General features: G+C 43.6%; 1 protein-coding gene across 6 annotated transcripts in view; it reads left to right on the top strand.

The window, feature by feature from the left end:
- UNC80 (unc-80 homolog, NALCN channel complex subunit) overlaps positions 1 to 16,292 on the top strand; it is a 167,209-nt gene that overhangs the window by 123,155 nt on the left and 27,762 nt on the right. For all 6 annotated transcript variants that reach the window (XM_036420736.2, XM_036420737.2, XM_045575411.1 and 3 more), the window contains 10 exons: positions 1,456 to 1,636; positions 2,704 to 2,972; positions 4,612 to 4,746; positions 6,160 to 6,298; positions 7,101 to 7,197; positions 7,953 to 8,123; positions 11,391 to 11,483; positions 12,906 to 12,941; positions 13,250 to 13,468; positions 16,052 to 16,252. In XM_036420736.2, the coding sequence (XP_036276629.1) occupies positions 1,456 to 1,636; positions 2,704 to 2,972; positions 4,612 to 4,746; positions 6,160 to 6,298; positions 7,101 to 7,197; positions 7,953 to 8,123; positions 11,391 to 11,483; positions 12,906 to 12,941; positions 13,250 to 13,468; positions 16,052 to 16,252 (1,541 nt within the window). The remainder of the gene's footprint in view (positions 1 to 1,455; positions 1,637 to 2,703; positions 2,973 to 4,611; positions 4,747 to 6,159; positions 6,299 to 7,100; positions 7,198 to 7,952; positions 8,124 to 11,390; positions 11,484 to 12,905; positions 12,942 to 13,249; positions 13,469 to 16,051; positions 16,253 to 16,292) is intronic.

The following is a 16,292-nucleotide window of genomic DNA, read 5'->3' as shown; positions in this document are numbered from 1 at the left end:
TCTAACAATATAATCCATGCATTGCCTAGTTTTAGTTTTAGTTTTAATTAATTTACATTTATTTTTAATAACATTTCTAAACAAGAATTTCAGGATATTTTTCTAATTTCAGTTTTTCTGCACATAGCAAGAATGCTAACTCAATATCAAACTATCCAAAGTACCTTCATGAAATGATTAAGAATGGCATATAAATAGACCACTTATGCAATTAAAAATATATTTACTATTAACTACCTAAATTACATTTAAAAGAAAGAAAATAGCCGAAACTGGTTTGGCTCAGTGGATAGAGCGTCGGCCTGTGGACTGAGGGGTCCTGGGTTCGATTCCGGTCAAGGGCATGTGCCTGGGTTGCGGGCACATCCCCAGTGGGAGGTGTGCAAGAGGCAGCTGATTGGTGATTCTCTCTCAGCGATGTTTCTAACTCTCTATTCCTCTCCTTTCCTCTCTGTAAAAAATCAATAAAATACGTTAAAAAAAAAAAAGAAAAGAAAGAAAATAATGAATGGGTTACTATAAGACTTTACAAAACTAACAGATCTTACATTTAAATGATTTCAGAAACAATTCTCCCCAAATTATCTCAGCCCATAATTTTAGCAGCAAAATAACTAAAGTCATCATGGATAATGGCACTTCACTAGTTTGTTTTCAACCATGTTTAAGAACATGTTTTAAAAGAATGGCATAGATTGGAGCTCTGGCTCTGTGTGCACTCAGGTTGGACTTAAAGATGTCTTTCTGAGTTCCTCAGAGACGTGGTTCCATCATTCTGGCTCTGAGGGTTCCTCAACAGCGCCTCACTGCTTATGAACTCCCAAATCATATCCCCTGTCTACTGATCATCGAATGCCAGCAGTGCCTCAACAGAAAAAGAACTAAGAGTAGGGGCTAAGAGTCCCTTGTTCATGCCATCTAAGTTTGGGGATAAAGGAGGACTAACCTAGGGTCCCATCAGCTATTGTCCCAAGGTAGATTATTCTTGGATCCCATTTGGGTCAGTTTTAAAGAGGCAAATCCAGAAGCAACAAGAAACAGCTTAAGGCATCAATGGAGATGGTAGAAGCAATTGGAACTGACTGCTAGCTCTTGTAGGAGAAGGTCTTCCATATTTTGATGTCTGGGCAAATGGCCTCTATGTGATTGAACTATTCTCGACAATGCTTGTGTTGTGGTCCTTCCAGCTTGCAAACTCTGTAAGAAACACTTTCCTCCATAGAGTAGACTCATGCAAGAAGTGAGTCAATTAAGTATTATTTGCTCTTTCTGTATGGGGGGTTGGGGGGACACAAAAAACCAGCACACACACATTTCTCCCTCATTTCCCCTCCCCCAGCCTTGATTTTATCAGCCCCGTTTGCCATTAAAGATTTTACTTCCATTTCTTCACCCTTTGTCATTTCGGAGTGGCTAATTCTCTTTGTGTCTGCTCCTACTTGTGGCGGCTGCCAGGTGTTCACCCGGAAGCTGGAGGAAGTGGGGCGAGTGTTGTTCCTCATCTCCCTGACCCAGAAGATCCCCACGGCCCACAAGCAATCCCACGTCTCCATGCTGCAGGAGGACCTGCTCCGACTGCCCTCCTTCCCTCGGAGTGCCATCGACGCTGAGTTTTCACTCTTCAGTGACCCTCAAGGTATCCAGACAAAGGCATCTCCTCTCTCGGGCGTCTCAGGCCCTTGTTTGGTCCATGGCTGAAGAGCATCTCCATCAGCGGACAGCTCTGGAAGCCAGTGTTGTCAGCCCTGAATGCCTCAGGTTCACGGCAGCACTGGATCAGACACAGGTTGCTGGCCCCCACCCTCCGCCATCAAGTTTCTGACTCAATGGCTCTGAAATGGGGCCCGGGAACTTGCATTTCTTATAAGTTCCAAGGTGATGATGATGATGATGCTGTCCTGGGGACCAAACTTGGAGACTACTGCTCCAAGCTCAGTCTTAGCAGCTGGAGGAAGTCCTATGTTAGGTTGACTAAGTGAAGAATAGGTATTTATAAGAAGCTCAGGAGGAGAACTATTCTCTCATGACAGAGAGCAGGTCAGTGGTGGCCTCTGGGTTGAGGGCTTTCCTAGAAAGAGGCCTAAAGAGACTTTCTGAGGTCCTGAAATGGTCTTATATATTGATTGGGGTGGTGGGTACTTAAGTATGTGTTTTTGTCAAAACTCATTCAACTCTATATAGAAGATCTGTGCATTTGACTCTCTCTAAATTATAGCTGAATTGAGACACAAAGACAGGAAGCAGAAAGAGGTGCCCTTTGATACCTCACCATGTTGCTCAGTTGTTCATTTGGGACAGTTTGCTGACATGAGCAGACTTATGCTCAGTGTCTTCATGGAGACACAGCAAAGAACTCCAGTCTGACCAGGAATTCAAAGACCAAGCAGTAGTCCCACCCGGGCCATTTTCTTTCTGAAATAACTTCTCTCAAAGCCACAGCTTACTCAGCAGCAACCCGCTGCAAACGCCTCCCCTGTCTGCCCACAGCGTTGCATCAAAGAGAGGATGCTGAGAGCCCTTTGAGAGCCAGGACGTGGCACACGAATGCCAGCAGCACTGTGCTGCAAAGCCCTTCGGCGGCAGATTGCCACATCCCGGAGCTGGAACACATGGGGGCCAGCAGTGCCCTCGGGGTGGATCACCCTCCCACGCCCGCAGGGTCTGCGTGGGGCTGATTCTGTGTCTGCTTTTCTGTCCTCACAGCCGGGAAGGAGCTGTTTGGCCTGGACACGCTGCAGAAGAGCCTGTGGATCCAGCTCCTGGAGGAGATGTTCCTGGGCATGCCCAGCGAGTTCCCCTGGGGGGATGAGATCATGCTCTTCCTCAACGTGTTCAACGGGGCCCTGATCCTGCACCCCGAGGACAGCGCCCTGCTCCGGCAGTATGCGGCCACCGTCATCAACAGCGCCGTGCACTTCAACCACCTCTTCTCCCTCAGCGGCTACCAGTGGATTCTGCCCACCATGCTGCAGGTGCCAGCTCTCCTCTCCCAGCCAGAGAATCAGCCCAGTACCGCTCATCCAGCAGGTCTACAGGATGGACACTGAAGTTTTTAAAATATATTTTTAGTGATTTCAGTGAGGAAGGAGAGAGAGAGAGAGAGAGAGAGAGAGAGAGAGAGGAGCATCAATGATGAGAGAGAATCGTTGATCAGCTGCCTCCTGCACACCCCCTATTGGGGATCGAGCCTGCAACCCGAGCATGTGCCCTTGACCCGAATCAAACCTGTGACCCTTCAGTCAGCACGCCAACGCTCTATTCACTGAGCCAAACCAGCCAGGGCTGTCCTGACATTTTTAAATGATAGAGTTCTCTCCTTTTGTGACAGCAGAAAGCACCAAATGAAACCGCCCTAACGTTTTCCAAGGGGTCACAATATCCTGTCCTCTGCTGAGGTCCCCCAGACCTGGGCTATGCTTCCCCGTTATTTCTGGGCCAGTGACTCTCAGAATATGGTCTGGGGCCCAGCAGTGCCAGCATCACCTGGGAGTCCATTAGAAACGCACATTCTGGGCTCCAGGCCTGCTGCCTCAGAAACTCTGGAGTCAGGGCCCTGTAATCCAGTTTCAATGGGATCTCCAGGTGGTTCTGACACCTCAGAATGTTTGAGAACCGTTGTTCCAATGTATGGCAAGTGTTCCGCTGATATATAGATTTTTATTGCCATTACATTTGGTATAAAGAGGTTGAAGGTGGTGAATTTATTAGCAGGAGGACTTCCTGTTCACTCACAGCTGATGTGTATCTGGCCATGTTCAGGAGAACTGAGTCAAGTTCAGATAAGGCTGGGGGATCATCCTCATTCTCTAGTTTTGTGGAAGTTTTAATAAACTTTTTGAAAGTATTACACGGTCGTGCAAAATAAAATTTTCTCAACCTACAGAGGCAGGAAATTTACTTTCAATATCACCAGGGCTCTCTGACCTGTTTTTAAATAGTTGGAATTTTCTCTCCTTGTGTAACTTTTTTACTGATTACTGAAAGCAATAAATGTTCATTATAAAATAGAGAAGATAAAGGAAAACTTAAAGAAGAAAATAAAGATCGCTTATAATCCTCCTTCCCACCTGACCATTGTTCCCAGTTCTTAAAGACCCTGGCACTCTCTCCTGCCTTTAAGAAAAACAAAAACAAAAAAACAATAGCATATATTCAAGTTTATTACCTACCCTTTTCATTTAAGACTAAGAACACCACGGATATTTTTTTTCATGTAGCTACATTTAGTTATATCATTTTTAAAAAATTAACTGCACAATATTCTGTTGTATACACATGCCACAATTCACTTACCTAACCCCAATTTATGAGTAATTTAAGTTGTTTCACATTTTCCACTGTTATAAGAAACCTTGCAGCGGACATTCTTGTACATACACCTTCGTACATTTGGTCAACTCTTTTCTTAAGATAAATTCCTAGTCACAAACTTTTCCTGGGGGGAAAAGTATATTTCTATAATTTTTAGGATTTCTATCTATGTATATTACCCCATTTCTCCGAAGGAAGGTTATACCAGTTACCTCCCCTCCACCAGTTGAAATGGCCCATTTTCCTCCCTGTTCCCCATGGCTCCGAGGCCCTTTCTGACCGTGTGGCATCTCCCCACAGGTGTACTCTGACTACGAGAGCAACCCCCAGCTGCGCCAGGCCATCGAGTTCGCCTGCCACCAGTTCTACATCCTCCACCGGAAGCCCTTCGTGCTCCAGCTGTTTGCCAGTGTGGCCCCGCTGCTGGAGTTCCCTGTGAGTAAACCCCGGAGATCAACCAAGACCAAGCAAAGGAGAAAAGCTCTTTATTCACAGCTTGTTGTAGGAAGGGCGTCTCTTAGCTTTTGGCAGAGAGGAGGGAGAGTGAAGGCTTCTGGAATGATCTGATTGGAGCCTGTTGGCCTTGGGGAGCTGTAAAGGGTGGAGGAGAAGCAGGGCATCTGTGTGATTGGTTAGGGGTGCATATTTGGTTTTCTCTGATTGGTCTTAAATTGGGAGCGGAGACAAGGGTTAGTTATTAATCAAGTCCTGTCTGTTTGGGGGTTTGTGGTTTATAGGGATTATTGTTTGGTTTCCACTGCAGCCAGTACTCCGATTTCCAACAAGTCCTGCTGGTTTTAGGGGCTGGGTTCTGTGAGTTTGGGTTGGTTTCCTGGGCAGGTTACTGCAGTTTGGGGATGAGCAGTTCTGTTGTTACGTATGGCCTGGCCATTGATCATTTGTTTTATCAGTCTCTCAGCTCTCTTTCTTCAACCAATGGGTATGAATGCCATACATCATTTCTCTTTCCACAAGCAACTCATTTCTGTTCGACATTTCTCTTCAACCCTTACCTCAGCCCCTAGATATAAATAGGCCAACATTTATTCGGTTTTTTCATACTCAGTTATTGAAAGGATGGAAAATATAAAGTGATGAAAGGAAGAGTCCCTGATTCTCCTTCCTTTCTATTCTCTGGTACTTACCTGATTTATTATTTTTCTTCAGCGCATTTATATCAGATCACATCCCTTACACATATTTGTTTAAATAAAATGGATCTCTACCACACCCACAATAGGATTAAGCTCCATTAAAGCAAGACCCTTGTCTTTTCTGTTGTGTGTTTTTAGTTGTTGTTTCATGTGAATGGGTTATTTTTTGTTTTGTTTTGCCATAACCTTAGTGCACAGAATGGTGACTAGCACAGAGTAGGAATTTAGTAGAAATTGTTATTTTAATAAAGGAACCCAATGAATAAAACAGATTTGAGATGTTAAGAATCTCCAATTTGGAGCTATGTTAGCAAATGAGATTTGTAAAATTCCCAGAGCTATTAAATATGTTACCCCAAACGGAGTTGAACTGTTCATTTAACCCATTTCAAATTTGCCTTTGCACATGCTGAATCCTACAATTGCAGGTGAGAGGGACCATTGACATGCTGTGTTCCTGCAGTTGACATATGACTGTATTTTTATGAGTTTCCACAAATAACTCTTTTTTTTTTTTTTACTAGATTAGTGTTAGAACTTCGATGTTCCACTCCATAGTCACACCGCAGCATTGTTGGGTCCAGAATTATGTATACTGAATACCAGCTCGGTGTTTATGAAATTAGCATTCCTGAGCAAACCATATTCGCACTGAGGGGGATTAAATAAACTAAAACCGCCTTTCTTTTCACAGGATGCTGCCAATACTGGGCCCAGCAAAGGTGTGTCAGCGCAGTGCCTGTTTGACTTGCTGCAGTCCCTGGAGGGCGAGACCACGGACATCTTAGACATCTTAGAGCTGGTCAAGGCTGAGAAGCCGCTGAAGTCTTTAGGTAGAAGCAAAATTCGTCCTGATTCTTTTTTCCTCTTTGTAATTTTTCTTAAAATAATAACTCTATGTTGAATATTTTCAACTAAATCAAAACAGCAAAAATAAATGCAACAGTGGTGTAAATCAAATGAGTACATTTTCCTATCTCTTGTCTTTCTCACATTTCTCGTCAGTCCTAAAGAGTAAGGAATTCTCTGCCATGAACATTGTGTTATAAGGATGCTGAGTGAACCACTATTCTAGCACTGTACTTCTCAGAACATGGGGTGTTCCTGGGCAATGCTAAGGGAATAACCCACCAAAAGGGACTTTTGTTGTCCTGTTTGTTAGAAGGCCTGTCTGACTTCAGGCCATCCAAACCTATCTTCTAGGAAGTGAGGTTTTTATTTTTATTTATTTTTATTTTTTTTATTGATTATGGTATCACATAATTGTCCTCATCCCTCCATTCCCATCCCAAACCCCTCCCTAGATATGCCCCCACCTTCCTGTTGTCCATGGCCACTGGCTAGGCCCATATGCATGCACACAAGTCCCCTGGTTGATCTCTTTGGAAGTGAGGTTTTTAAAAACCTTCTCCCAAAAAGCCCTTTTGTCATCTTGTTATTTAAAGGTTTTAAAAAACAATAGGATTTTTGGTCTCTATAGATGAAGAATTAATAGTGCTCACAGTTCAGGAATAGAGTCTGATGAACAAATGGCTGCAAAGGCTAACTGGGAAGAAAACGTTTGGAGGGATAAGCTGTTTTTGTTTCCTGGCAGAGTCCACTCTGATTGTGCTCCTTCCCCTTCTGCCCCCTCAGATTTCTGCTACGGGAACGAGGACCTGACCTTCTCCATCAGCGAGGCCATTAAGCTGTGTGTCACAGTGGTGGCATACGCTCCGGAATCCTTCCGAAGGTAATGCCGCCCTTTATTCTGTGATGAGCAAACATGGCAAAGGGAATGCAATTGGATGAGTGTGGGGGTTATGTTTGCTAATATCAGCCTGTAACCTTCTGCCAGGTACATTTTCAAAAACTAAATTTGGGAAACTAGTCATAGCCAAGGTTCTGTAAAATAGAATAAATCTTCATTAATTTGGAATTCCCTAATTTAGAATTCATGCAGCAGCTGAGATGTTTAGTCTTGTGTAGAGACTATGTTCACATCTAATAAATTAACAGCAACTGTAATTTTAGAATAGACATTTAACCTACTTGGCAAAACTCCTTTCAAGAAGCAATGAAGCCCCACCTAGTCTCCTCAATGGTTGGAGCATTGACCCATGGAATGAAGGGTCCCGGGTTCGATTGTGGTCAGGGGCACATACCTTGGTTGCAGGCTGGATCCCCAATCTGCGGGAGGCAACCAGTCGATGTGTCTCTCACTATTTCTCTCTGTCTCTCCCACTCCCTTCCACTCTCTCTAAAAAGTCAATGGAAAAAATATCCTCGGGCGGAGATTAATAACAAAACAAACAAACAAACAAACAAACAAAGCAATGAAAAATGGTCACATGAAGAGCAAGAATATAAAATCTTTGGTCATTATTTCTACCACTTTTCCCAAATCAGATTTAGGTGTCTGTCTTCCTGTCTCCATGCTTTTAAATGTGATGCCACCAACAGCAGCAGAATGTGAAATGTGACCTGGTTTCCTCTCTGTTGGCATAGTCTTCAGATGCTGATGGTCTTGGAAGCGTTAGTCCCGTGTTACCTACAAAAGCTAAAGAGGCAGACGTCACAGGTGGAGACAGTGCCTGCCGCCCGAGAGGAAATCGCTGCCACAGCTGCTCTCGCGACTTCCCTCCAGGCTCTCCTCTACAGTGTGGAGGTCCTCACCAGGTAACCCCACCGCAGAAACAGCACAGCCTCGCCCTAGCCGGTTTGGCTCAGTGGATAGAGCGCCGGCCTGCGGACTGAGGTGTCCTGGGTTCTCTTCTGGTCAAGGGCACAAGGCCAGGCTTCAGGCCCAGTCCCCAGTAGGGAGCATGCCGGAGGCAGCCAAGCAGTGATTCTCTTTCATCACTGATCTTTGTATCTCTCTCTCCCTCTCTCTTCATTTCTGAAATCAATAAAAATATATTTATCTACCAAAAAGATGAAGGGGGAAAATGTGATGACCAAAAAATTTCTGAAGCCAATCTTTATTTATATCTGCTCAAATTCAGTCTTTCTGGCTTAAAACTGCAAATATCCCTAAGTTGTTTGGATAAATAGTGCTAAGCACTGTTGTTGTTGTTGTTGTACCATGATTGCTAAACACGCATTTGCCTGAAGTGTGATGAGCATCTATGGCAGTTTTAACCAATGCTAACCAAATCTTTTGTAAAAGGGCCAACTTAGTGAATATGAAAATGTGTTTTTTATTGGCTCTTATTTTATGAAAATGTCTGCAATTCCAACTAAGCATTATTGTACTATTTGTAATGAGTTGTTTTTACTATATTTTTTAAAACTACATAACAAACAATCTGCAAAATTTTATTCTAATGCCATAATTAACAGATTCTTGTGGGACAAGTCTCAGTAGTGCTGAGAGAAGGGGCTGAGAGATTTGGGACTTGAAATGTAATTGTCACCAGGGTTAAGCCCTAAACAAAGTTGTAAGCAGTTAATATATCCCAAGATTCTTGGGTACAGAAGGCATTGAAAGACTGGGGGGGAGGGGGGGAGGCGAGGAGGGCTTGGAACAGAGACAAAAGATTGAGAGAGGAGTGGGTAAGGAAGATGCAGAACCCTCTACAGAAGGTGGGTTTTCCTTCTCCATTGCCACTAACATTAGACGGAACGAGATAGTCTTCCCCAGACTGGAGATGGGAAACCTTCTTCCTGGGCTGGTATCTTGGCTCCTCCATGCCATTTGGCCACATCCTCAGCCTAAAATTCCGTCTATATTTCACCCCCACCGAAAGGCACCGACTTCCCAGCCCCATCTTGCTCCCTTGATGACAGAGCTGGCCAGCATCCCTCCGTCCTGGGAGGACTTTCCCACAAGCACCAGCCGGTGAGAGAGGGAGTGAGATTGTGATGAATTAAGTCAACATATTCTTAGGTTCTTACCATAAGCTCCATCGGCAACCTCGGCAAACAGAACGTAACCCAAAAGCCTTGGGTGGGCTCTCACTGCCGAAGTGCTCATAGGCGTCTATACTGAGGAAGTGGGAAGCAGTGGAGCAGAGAACCACGGCACACTGCCAAGTCCAGTGGGAAATGCCCTAAGGCTTTGATGATGGTTTCAGAAAAAGCCCAGGAGGAAGAGCATCTGAAGGAGGAATATCAGACTTACATTCTTCTTTCTGCACCCCTGTGGTTATGTCTCCAGCGCCTCTGCAAATAGAGGGGAGAAACCCAGTCAGTTTTCCCCAAGTGACATTATAGTTGTTTCTCCTTATATGCTGCCGTAGTGGTGCTTTCCTTTTTTCTATGCTCTTTGATAAGTCAATTAAATTACTGATTCACCCGAAATTAACATTGACTTACCCAAAATTCCACGCAGAATTATGGATGGAAGTCTGACATTTGAAATTCTATGACTTTAAATATTCTAGTGCATTTAATGATTTTTGGTTGGAACGGAAAACCAGCCTCGTTGATTGGTTATAATTATTCACACACAAAAAATGGCTTGTTGTTTTTACAAAAAGAAAATAATAAGAACCTCATTTCATTTCCACACTCCTAATTTCTTTCTCATGGGAAAAAAAAATTAAGTTATAGGGCTGGTAACACATAAACAAGCACATTACAATTATAATAGTACTAGTTTTCTATTGTTGTGTAACGCATTACCACATCCTAGAGGCTTTTGACAAAACACATTTATTGTCTCATATTTTTAAAGGCTGGAAGTCAGGGCAGGCTCAGCTGTTCTCTTTGCTCCGGGTCTCACAAGGCCAAAATCAAGATGTTAGTCAGTCTGGGCTCTCGTCTGAAGGTTCTGGGGGCAGACTCCCTACCAGGCAGCTTTAGGGCTGAGATCCCTTTTGTTTTCTGACTGCCAGCCACTCTCTGCTTTAAGAAGTCAGCTGCATGTTTCTCACCTGGCCCTGTCTGTATTCCCACCAGCAATGGCATTGTGAGTCCTCATGCGCCGAATCTTTCTGCTGGAGAAAACTCTGCAGAGTGTAAGGGCTGTTGTGTTGGGAACAGGCCTACCAGATAATCTCCTTTTTGTCTTATAATGTGAGATAGTCACTGGAGTAACACTCAGAGAGTCTTTAAATTTTGCTTCTCGTTTTTAAATTCTGCCTCTCACACAAAGGCCCAGGAGGAGAAGGTGTGGTGTGGTTGTTGAAAGCCTACTTACTTTCTGGCCACACCCAGCGTGCAGAAAAGGAGCATCAGAACAGCAAGCCTTAACCAGTCCCTACAAGAAATTATTTTTGAAAAGCTGCACCATCCTTTCCATGTCTCATGATAGAGAGGCAGAGTTCACTTAATCCTTAAAGTGAACCCTGCAGACACCAAATTAGATGACTCAAATCTACTTCTAAGTGTCTAAGTTACTGACTTACAATAGATACTAATTTACCTACTTCCCTGAGTAGTCTTAGGCATGATTTTTTTAGAAATATTATTTTATTCCTTGGTAGTTCCTTGCAAAACTAGAGTGGTTAATTATGGTGTTTGTGGCCAAAATGGTGTATACATTTTTACTTTTTTTACTTATTATTTGAATGGTTAATGTCCTAGTACCTGTAGAATTGAAAAAAGTGCTCTTAACTTTTAATACAGACGTAGAAGCCTGATTTCATGCATGTCTGGTTTGAGGAGTCAGTTTATTACTCAGAACCAAGTGGAAAAACTTTTTTTTTTTTTTATTGTTGACACTATTACAGATGTCCCTCATTTCAAGTGGAAGAACTTAAATCATGGTGAGCTTACAGACCCTTGGGGAATGGGCCTTTGAAAGTAGCTCGAGGCACAAAGACAGCAAAAAAGGGTGTGACAGAAGAGCCCACAGCTAGATAGCCTGTCTTTGAGACTCTAACTTAAAACTTATGTGAGCTTCAATAACGAAAATTTCATCCATGTTTTCACTCTGTTGCTGTTGTTGTTGTTGTTGTTGTTGTTGTTATTGTTTTGTTGTGGTGGTGACTGTCCCTGCAGGCCCATGACAGCCCCACAGATGAGCAGGTGTGACCAAGGCCACAAAGGCGCCACCACAGCCAATCACACCATGTCATCCGGGGTGAACACCAGGTAAGTCACCAGCCTTCTTCTTCCATGGCATCTCCATTCCAATGCAACCTGAATCCCCGCAGTTGGGCGTGAAAGGAATCCTGAAAATAGTCCCTGTTAAGTGCAAACATCTCCTTCTAAGGAAATAAAAAAAAAGGAAGGTGAGAGTTTAGAGTTCAAGAAAATACCAAAGCTTCCTTTGGAACAACCCAAGAGAAATCCAAGCCCCTTTCATACACTGGCATTTGTGTCGGTGTATTTGCATGAGCATGAAGATGCTCTCTGCCTCCTGGGTGGTCTTTGAACTATCCCAGTGTTTCATTTGCCTCCAAGAAAGAGGCAAATAAAACAGTAATCATCTGGAGGTGGTTCCTCATTCCGGGGCAGGCGTGCAGAATCAGTTTTCTTTCATGGGGACAGATTTCCACAGATATTTTATCCAAACTGACCTTGGTCCTTCGTGATGCTTTCAGGGTCATTGACTTAATCTCCTTCCCTGTTTTGGTGTAACTCAGACACTGGTTCTCCTAATTAATGCTTTACCTGCATCATTCTGTCTGTGTTAATCTCTACATAGACACACACGCGCGCGCGCGCGTGCGCGCGCGCGCGCGCACACACACACACACACACACACACACACACACACACACAGTTTAATAAGCTTCTTCCTCCAAGGAAAAATTAAAACAGGGCAAACCCAAAATCAGTTTGAGAGAAAGGTCTTTCTTCTTAGTATGAAATACTTAGCAGGAGCTCTTAAAGAGAAACTAATTTTCCAGCCTCTCTGAAGCACATTTTTAAGTGTGTATTATTATTTTATGTCGAGTTAATTTTCTGCTCGTCATAGATATTTATGTTAAAAATAAAACGAATTCCAACCGGAACTATAAGTTACCAGATATGATGGTGAACTCATGCCTCAATTTTTTACATTGAGAAAAAATTATTATACTCTAAGTGATATTTAGGGGCTAGGTTCAACTACTGAATATAAGGCCTATGGGAAAGGAAGGTTTCTAAAGTCCTACAAAGCAATAGATCTTCACAAATGAGAGGAAGTCAGCCATATTTCTTCCTCTGATGGCCTTTAAAGCATGTGGTATTAAAACTATAACTTTGATTCAATTTACTTTCAACATTTTAAAAAATTCCCTTATTGACCACATTTCTTGACTTCGGATGTGTTTTCATAGTAACTGTCTTTCCAGTTGGATTGTATGCCAACGGAACAGCTTTCAAAGCAGCTATAATTGCACCATATGTGGCAGCAAATGAAAGATCAAGATTTTATATTTTAGAATTTGTCTGGGTGTATTTGGGTGAGTTTATCAAAATGTGTAGCTTTGATGGCTTCTGCTAAGAGAAGGTCCATAAGAAGTCCCATCCTAGGGCCTCTGTTCTTGCTCTGACGGTAATGCAGACTGTGTTTCTGACTCCCAGGTACCAGGAACAAGGCGCCAAACTGCACTTCATCAGGTACGGAAAGACGACCCTAATTTCATACCACTTCTGACATCTTATGGTGATTGCCTTTGAGCTGGGCTATGATTCTGTTAGATTCCATGAAATTAACCCACAGCGCCCTTTTTCTGGGTAAATCCTCAGGAATTGCTCAATCTGGGATGGTAATCTCCTCTAGGATGATACACTTTCAGATGTGGGTTTCTCCAAGCCCTGCCCAGATTCGTTAGCTGTTCAATAAGGAGTCTTATCCTTTTCTCCCATGGGATGCTCGCCGTACACACACCTTTCCAGGCCCCCAGCTAACCTAAGTAATTTCCCAGGGAAAACCTCCACCTCCTGGAGGAGGGGCAAGGCCTGCCCAGAGAGGAGCTGGACGAGCGCATTGCCCGGGAGGAGTTCAGGAGACCCCGGGAGTCCCTGCTGAACATCTGCACGGAGTTCTACAAGCACTGCGGGCCGAGGCTCAAGATCCTACAAAACCTGGCTGGGGAGCCTCGGGTCACAGCCCTGGAGCTGCTGGATGTGAAGTCCCACATGAGGTACTGTTCTCACTGCTCTTACCCAGAGTGCATATGTAACGGGCAGTCTGTCCGAGTTGGGGCGGCTGGGGTGGTCCTTAGATAAGAATTTGGGATACTCAGAATGATATTTCTAGTGGTTTGGATGCATACCACTGCAGAACCCGGGTGAAGAGGGGGTGGGGTGGGGAGATAATCTATATTAAATTATTCAAGAAGAAACTCAGGATCGACAAGGGGTGGGGGTGGGGGGACAATATTCAGAAAAGCACAGCCTTAGCTGGTTAGGCTCAGTGGATAAACCGTAGACCTAGATACTGAAGGGTCCTGGGTTCGATTGTGATCAAAGGCACATACTTCAGGCTCAATCCCCTGTTCTTGTTGGGAGGCAACCAGTGGATATGTGTCTCTCTCACATCGATGTTTCTCTCTGTGTGTCTCTCCCTCTCCCTTCCACTCTCTCTAAAAATCAATGGGGGGAAACAATGTCCTTGTTTGAGGATTAACAAAAATAAAAAATAAAAATAATAAAAATTCTATACAGAGGCCAGTGACCATTTCAACATTTTTACTCCTCCCTGGCCAGTGGCGCAGTGGTTGAGTGTCAGCTTATGAACCAGGAGGTTATGGTTCAATTCCTGGTCAGGGCACATGCCCAGGTTGTGGGCTCGATCCCCAGTGTGGGGCATGCAGGAGGCAGCCAATCAATTATTCTCTTTCATCATTGATGTTTCTACTTCTCCCTCGCCTCTCTGAAGTCAACAAAAATATATGTTTAAAACATTTTTACTCCTGCTGTGCCAGGGAGAGGCCCTAGAATTGCATCTTTGTGCACTCATGTTTCATTCTTCCTGTGGAGATGCTGTCTCAGTCATCACTCAGATTATAAAGGCAGTATTATATTTTCAGATTTCTAAAAGGAACACGATCCCAAAAGATCTTCTACTCAGATTTGTAATGGTGGTAAAGGTTCATAAAAATTCCTGGAAAAGGAAATTTCCGTGGATAGCAAAATATTTACCTGGAACGTTTAGAATATCTATGAAGCTAAAGCTAGAGTTGGATTCTAGCCATTTAGAAATAATATTGCAGTTTGGCAAACACACCAACTTTCTAATTATTGACTTTTTTTCTTATAAGTATCCCTTGAAATTTTTAGAAAGTACCAAGCGAGGGAATATGAGAGTCCAAAAATGTATAGAGAACACAGGCTCTCTCTCTTCCAGATTAATTTCAGTCTGAATTTAACTGCCCCTCCCGCCCCCCAGAACTCCAGAGCTTCATGCGTGTTCACACTCCCCACTGAGCACTAATAGGGAAGAGTTTACTTCACACTGAGAATTTCAGCTCCTAGCTGGGAACGGGGAGGGCAGGAGTGTTAAAATCCTGTTGCCATAGCAACCCAGTGCTTCATTTAATCCATCCCCCCTTCCTTTGGCTAAGTAATTAGAATGTACAACCTAAGTAATTCTGTGAACAGAGTAACACCACATTCCCAGCCAGAGAATCACTACTACCACAGCCATTTTGTGGGAGAAAGGGGATAGAAGAAGGGAGGGAGAGAGGGAAGGAGAGAGGGAGGGAGGGAGGGAGGGAGGGAGGGAGGGGATGATTGTGGGTTAGTGTCTGATAAATTGACCATCTTATCTATACCTACATTTAAGGCAGTTGGAAGGGGAAAGGATGAGTCAGAGAGACCTGGAGCTCCCTCTAGAGGCAACCCCAATTAAAGGTTAAATGAGCTAGCTCTAGCTGGTTTGGATCAGTGGATAGAGTCTCAGCCTATGGACTGAGGGGTCCCAGGTTCAATTCTGGTCAAGGGCACCTGCCAGGATTGCAGATTCGATCTCGATCTCCACTAGGGGACATGCAGGAGTCAGCTGATCAATGATTCTTTGTCATCATTGATGTTTCTCTCTCCCTCTCCCTCTCCCTTCCCCTCTGAAATCAATAAAAATATAAAATAAAATAAAAACAAGGTTAAATCAGCTGCCATTGGAATGGTTTAACTTTTGGTGCCTGTCACTGAGTTAACAGAGTCCAGAAGATACTAATACTAATGCTGGACACGGGGCATGTAAAATAACATCCAATATATCCTCAACATGATCACAGTCCAATACAAGAGGCACACATAAGAAAATAGCTTCAAGGCGGTGTTGCAAGTACTGTGTCTCGCATGTGTATTTATGTACTTATCATTTTACAAAGGACTTGAGGCTACTTAGAAAATTACAATATACAGAAGGATAGGATGTACAAATTAGAGAATCAGAACACTGGGAAAAATGGTCAAGTGTATAATTTGGTAAGATTAACATGTGAAATCTATGTGACTTGATCATATTAAATGCCCTTCATGAACCATAACTTTGGCTTTGAGTTTCTGAGTTATCAAAGCAATGAAGAGTGAATGGTCAGTTAAAAAATCATAGTGTCAATAGGACTAAAAAAATAAATAAACCCGGATATCTCATGTAAGATCACGGCTATTTCATGGCATGGATCTCCTGGAGGATAGGAGGGTGATGAGCATGATGCTGTGTTTTAAAATTTTTCGTTGTGGGGTTCTAAGCTGATGCCTAAGAACAAAACCCATTTCAGGTTGGCAGAAATCGCTCACTCCCTCCTGAAGCTGGCACCCTATGACACGCAGACGATGGAGAGCCGGGGCCTTCGCCGCTACATCATGGAGATGCTGCCAATCACCGACTGGACAGCCGAAGCAGTGAGGCCAGCCCTCATCCTCATTCTAAAGAGATTGGATAGGATGTTCAACAAAATCCACAAGATGCCTACTCTGAGGTGAGTGGACCTCCTACTCAGCTGTTGATTCTGCAGTCCT

This window comes from Pipistrellus kuhlii, unplaced genomic scaffold (genome assembly GCF_014108245.1).
Source record: "Pipistrellus kuhlii isolate mPipKuh1 unplaced genomic scaffold, mPipKuh1.p scaffold_m20_p_7, whole genome shotgun sequence".
Lineage (NCBI taxonomy): Eukaryota > Metazoa > Chordata > Mammalia > Chiroptera > Vespertilionidae > Pipistrellus > Pipistrellus kuhlii.
The sequence above is the reverse complement of the archived record's forward strand: the minus strand, read 5'-3'. Positions and strand labels throughout refer to the sequence as shown.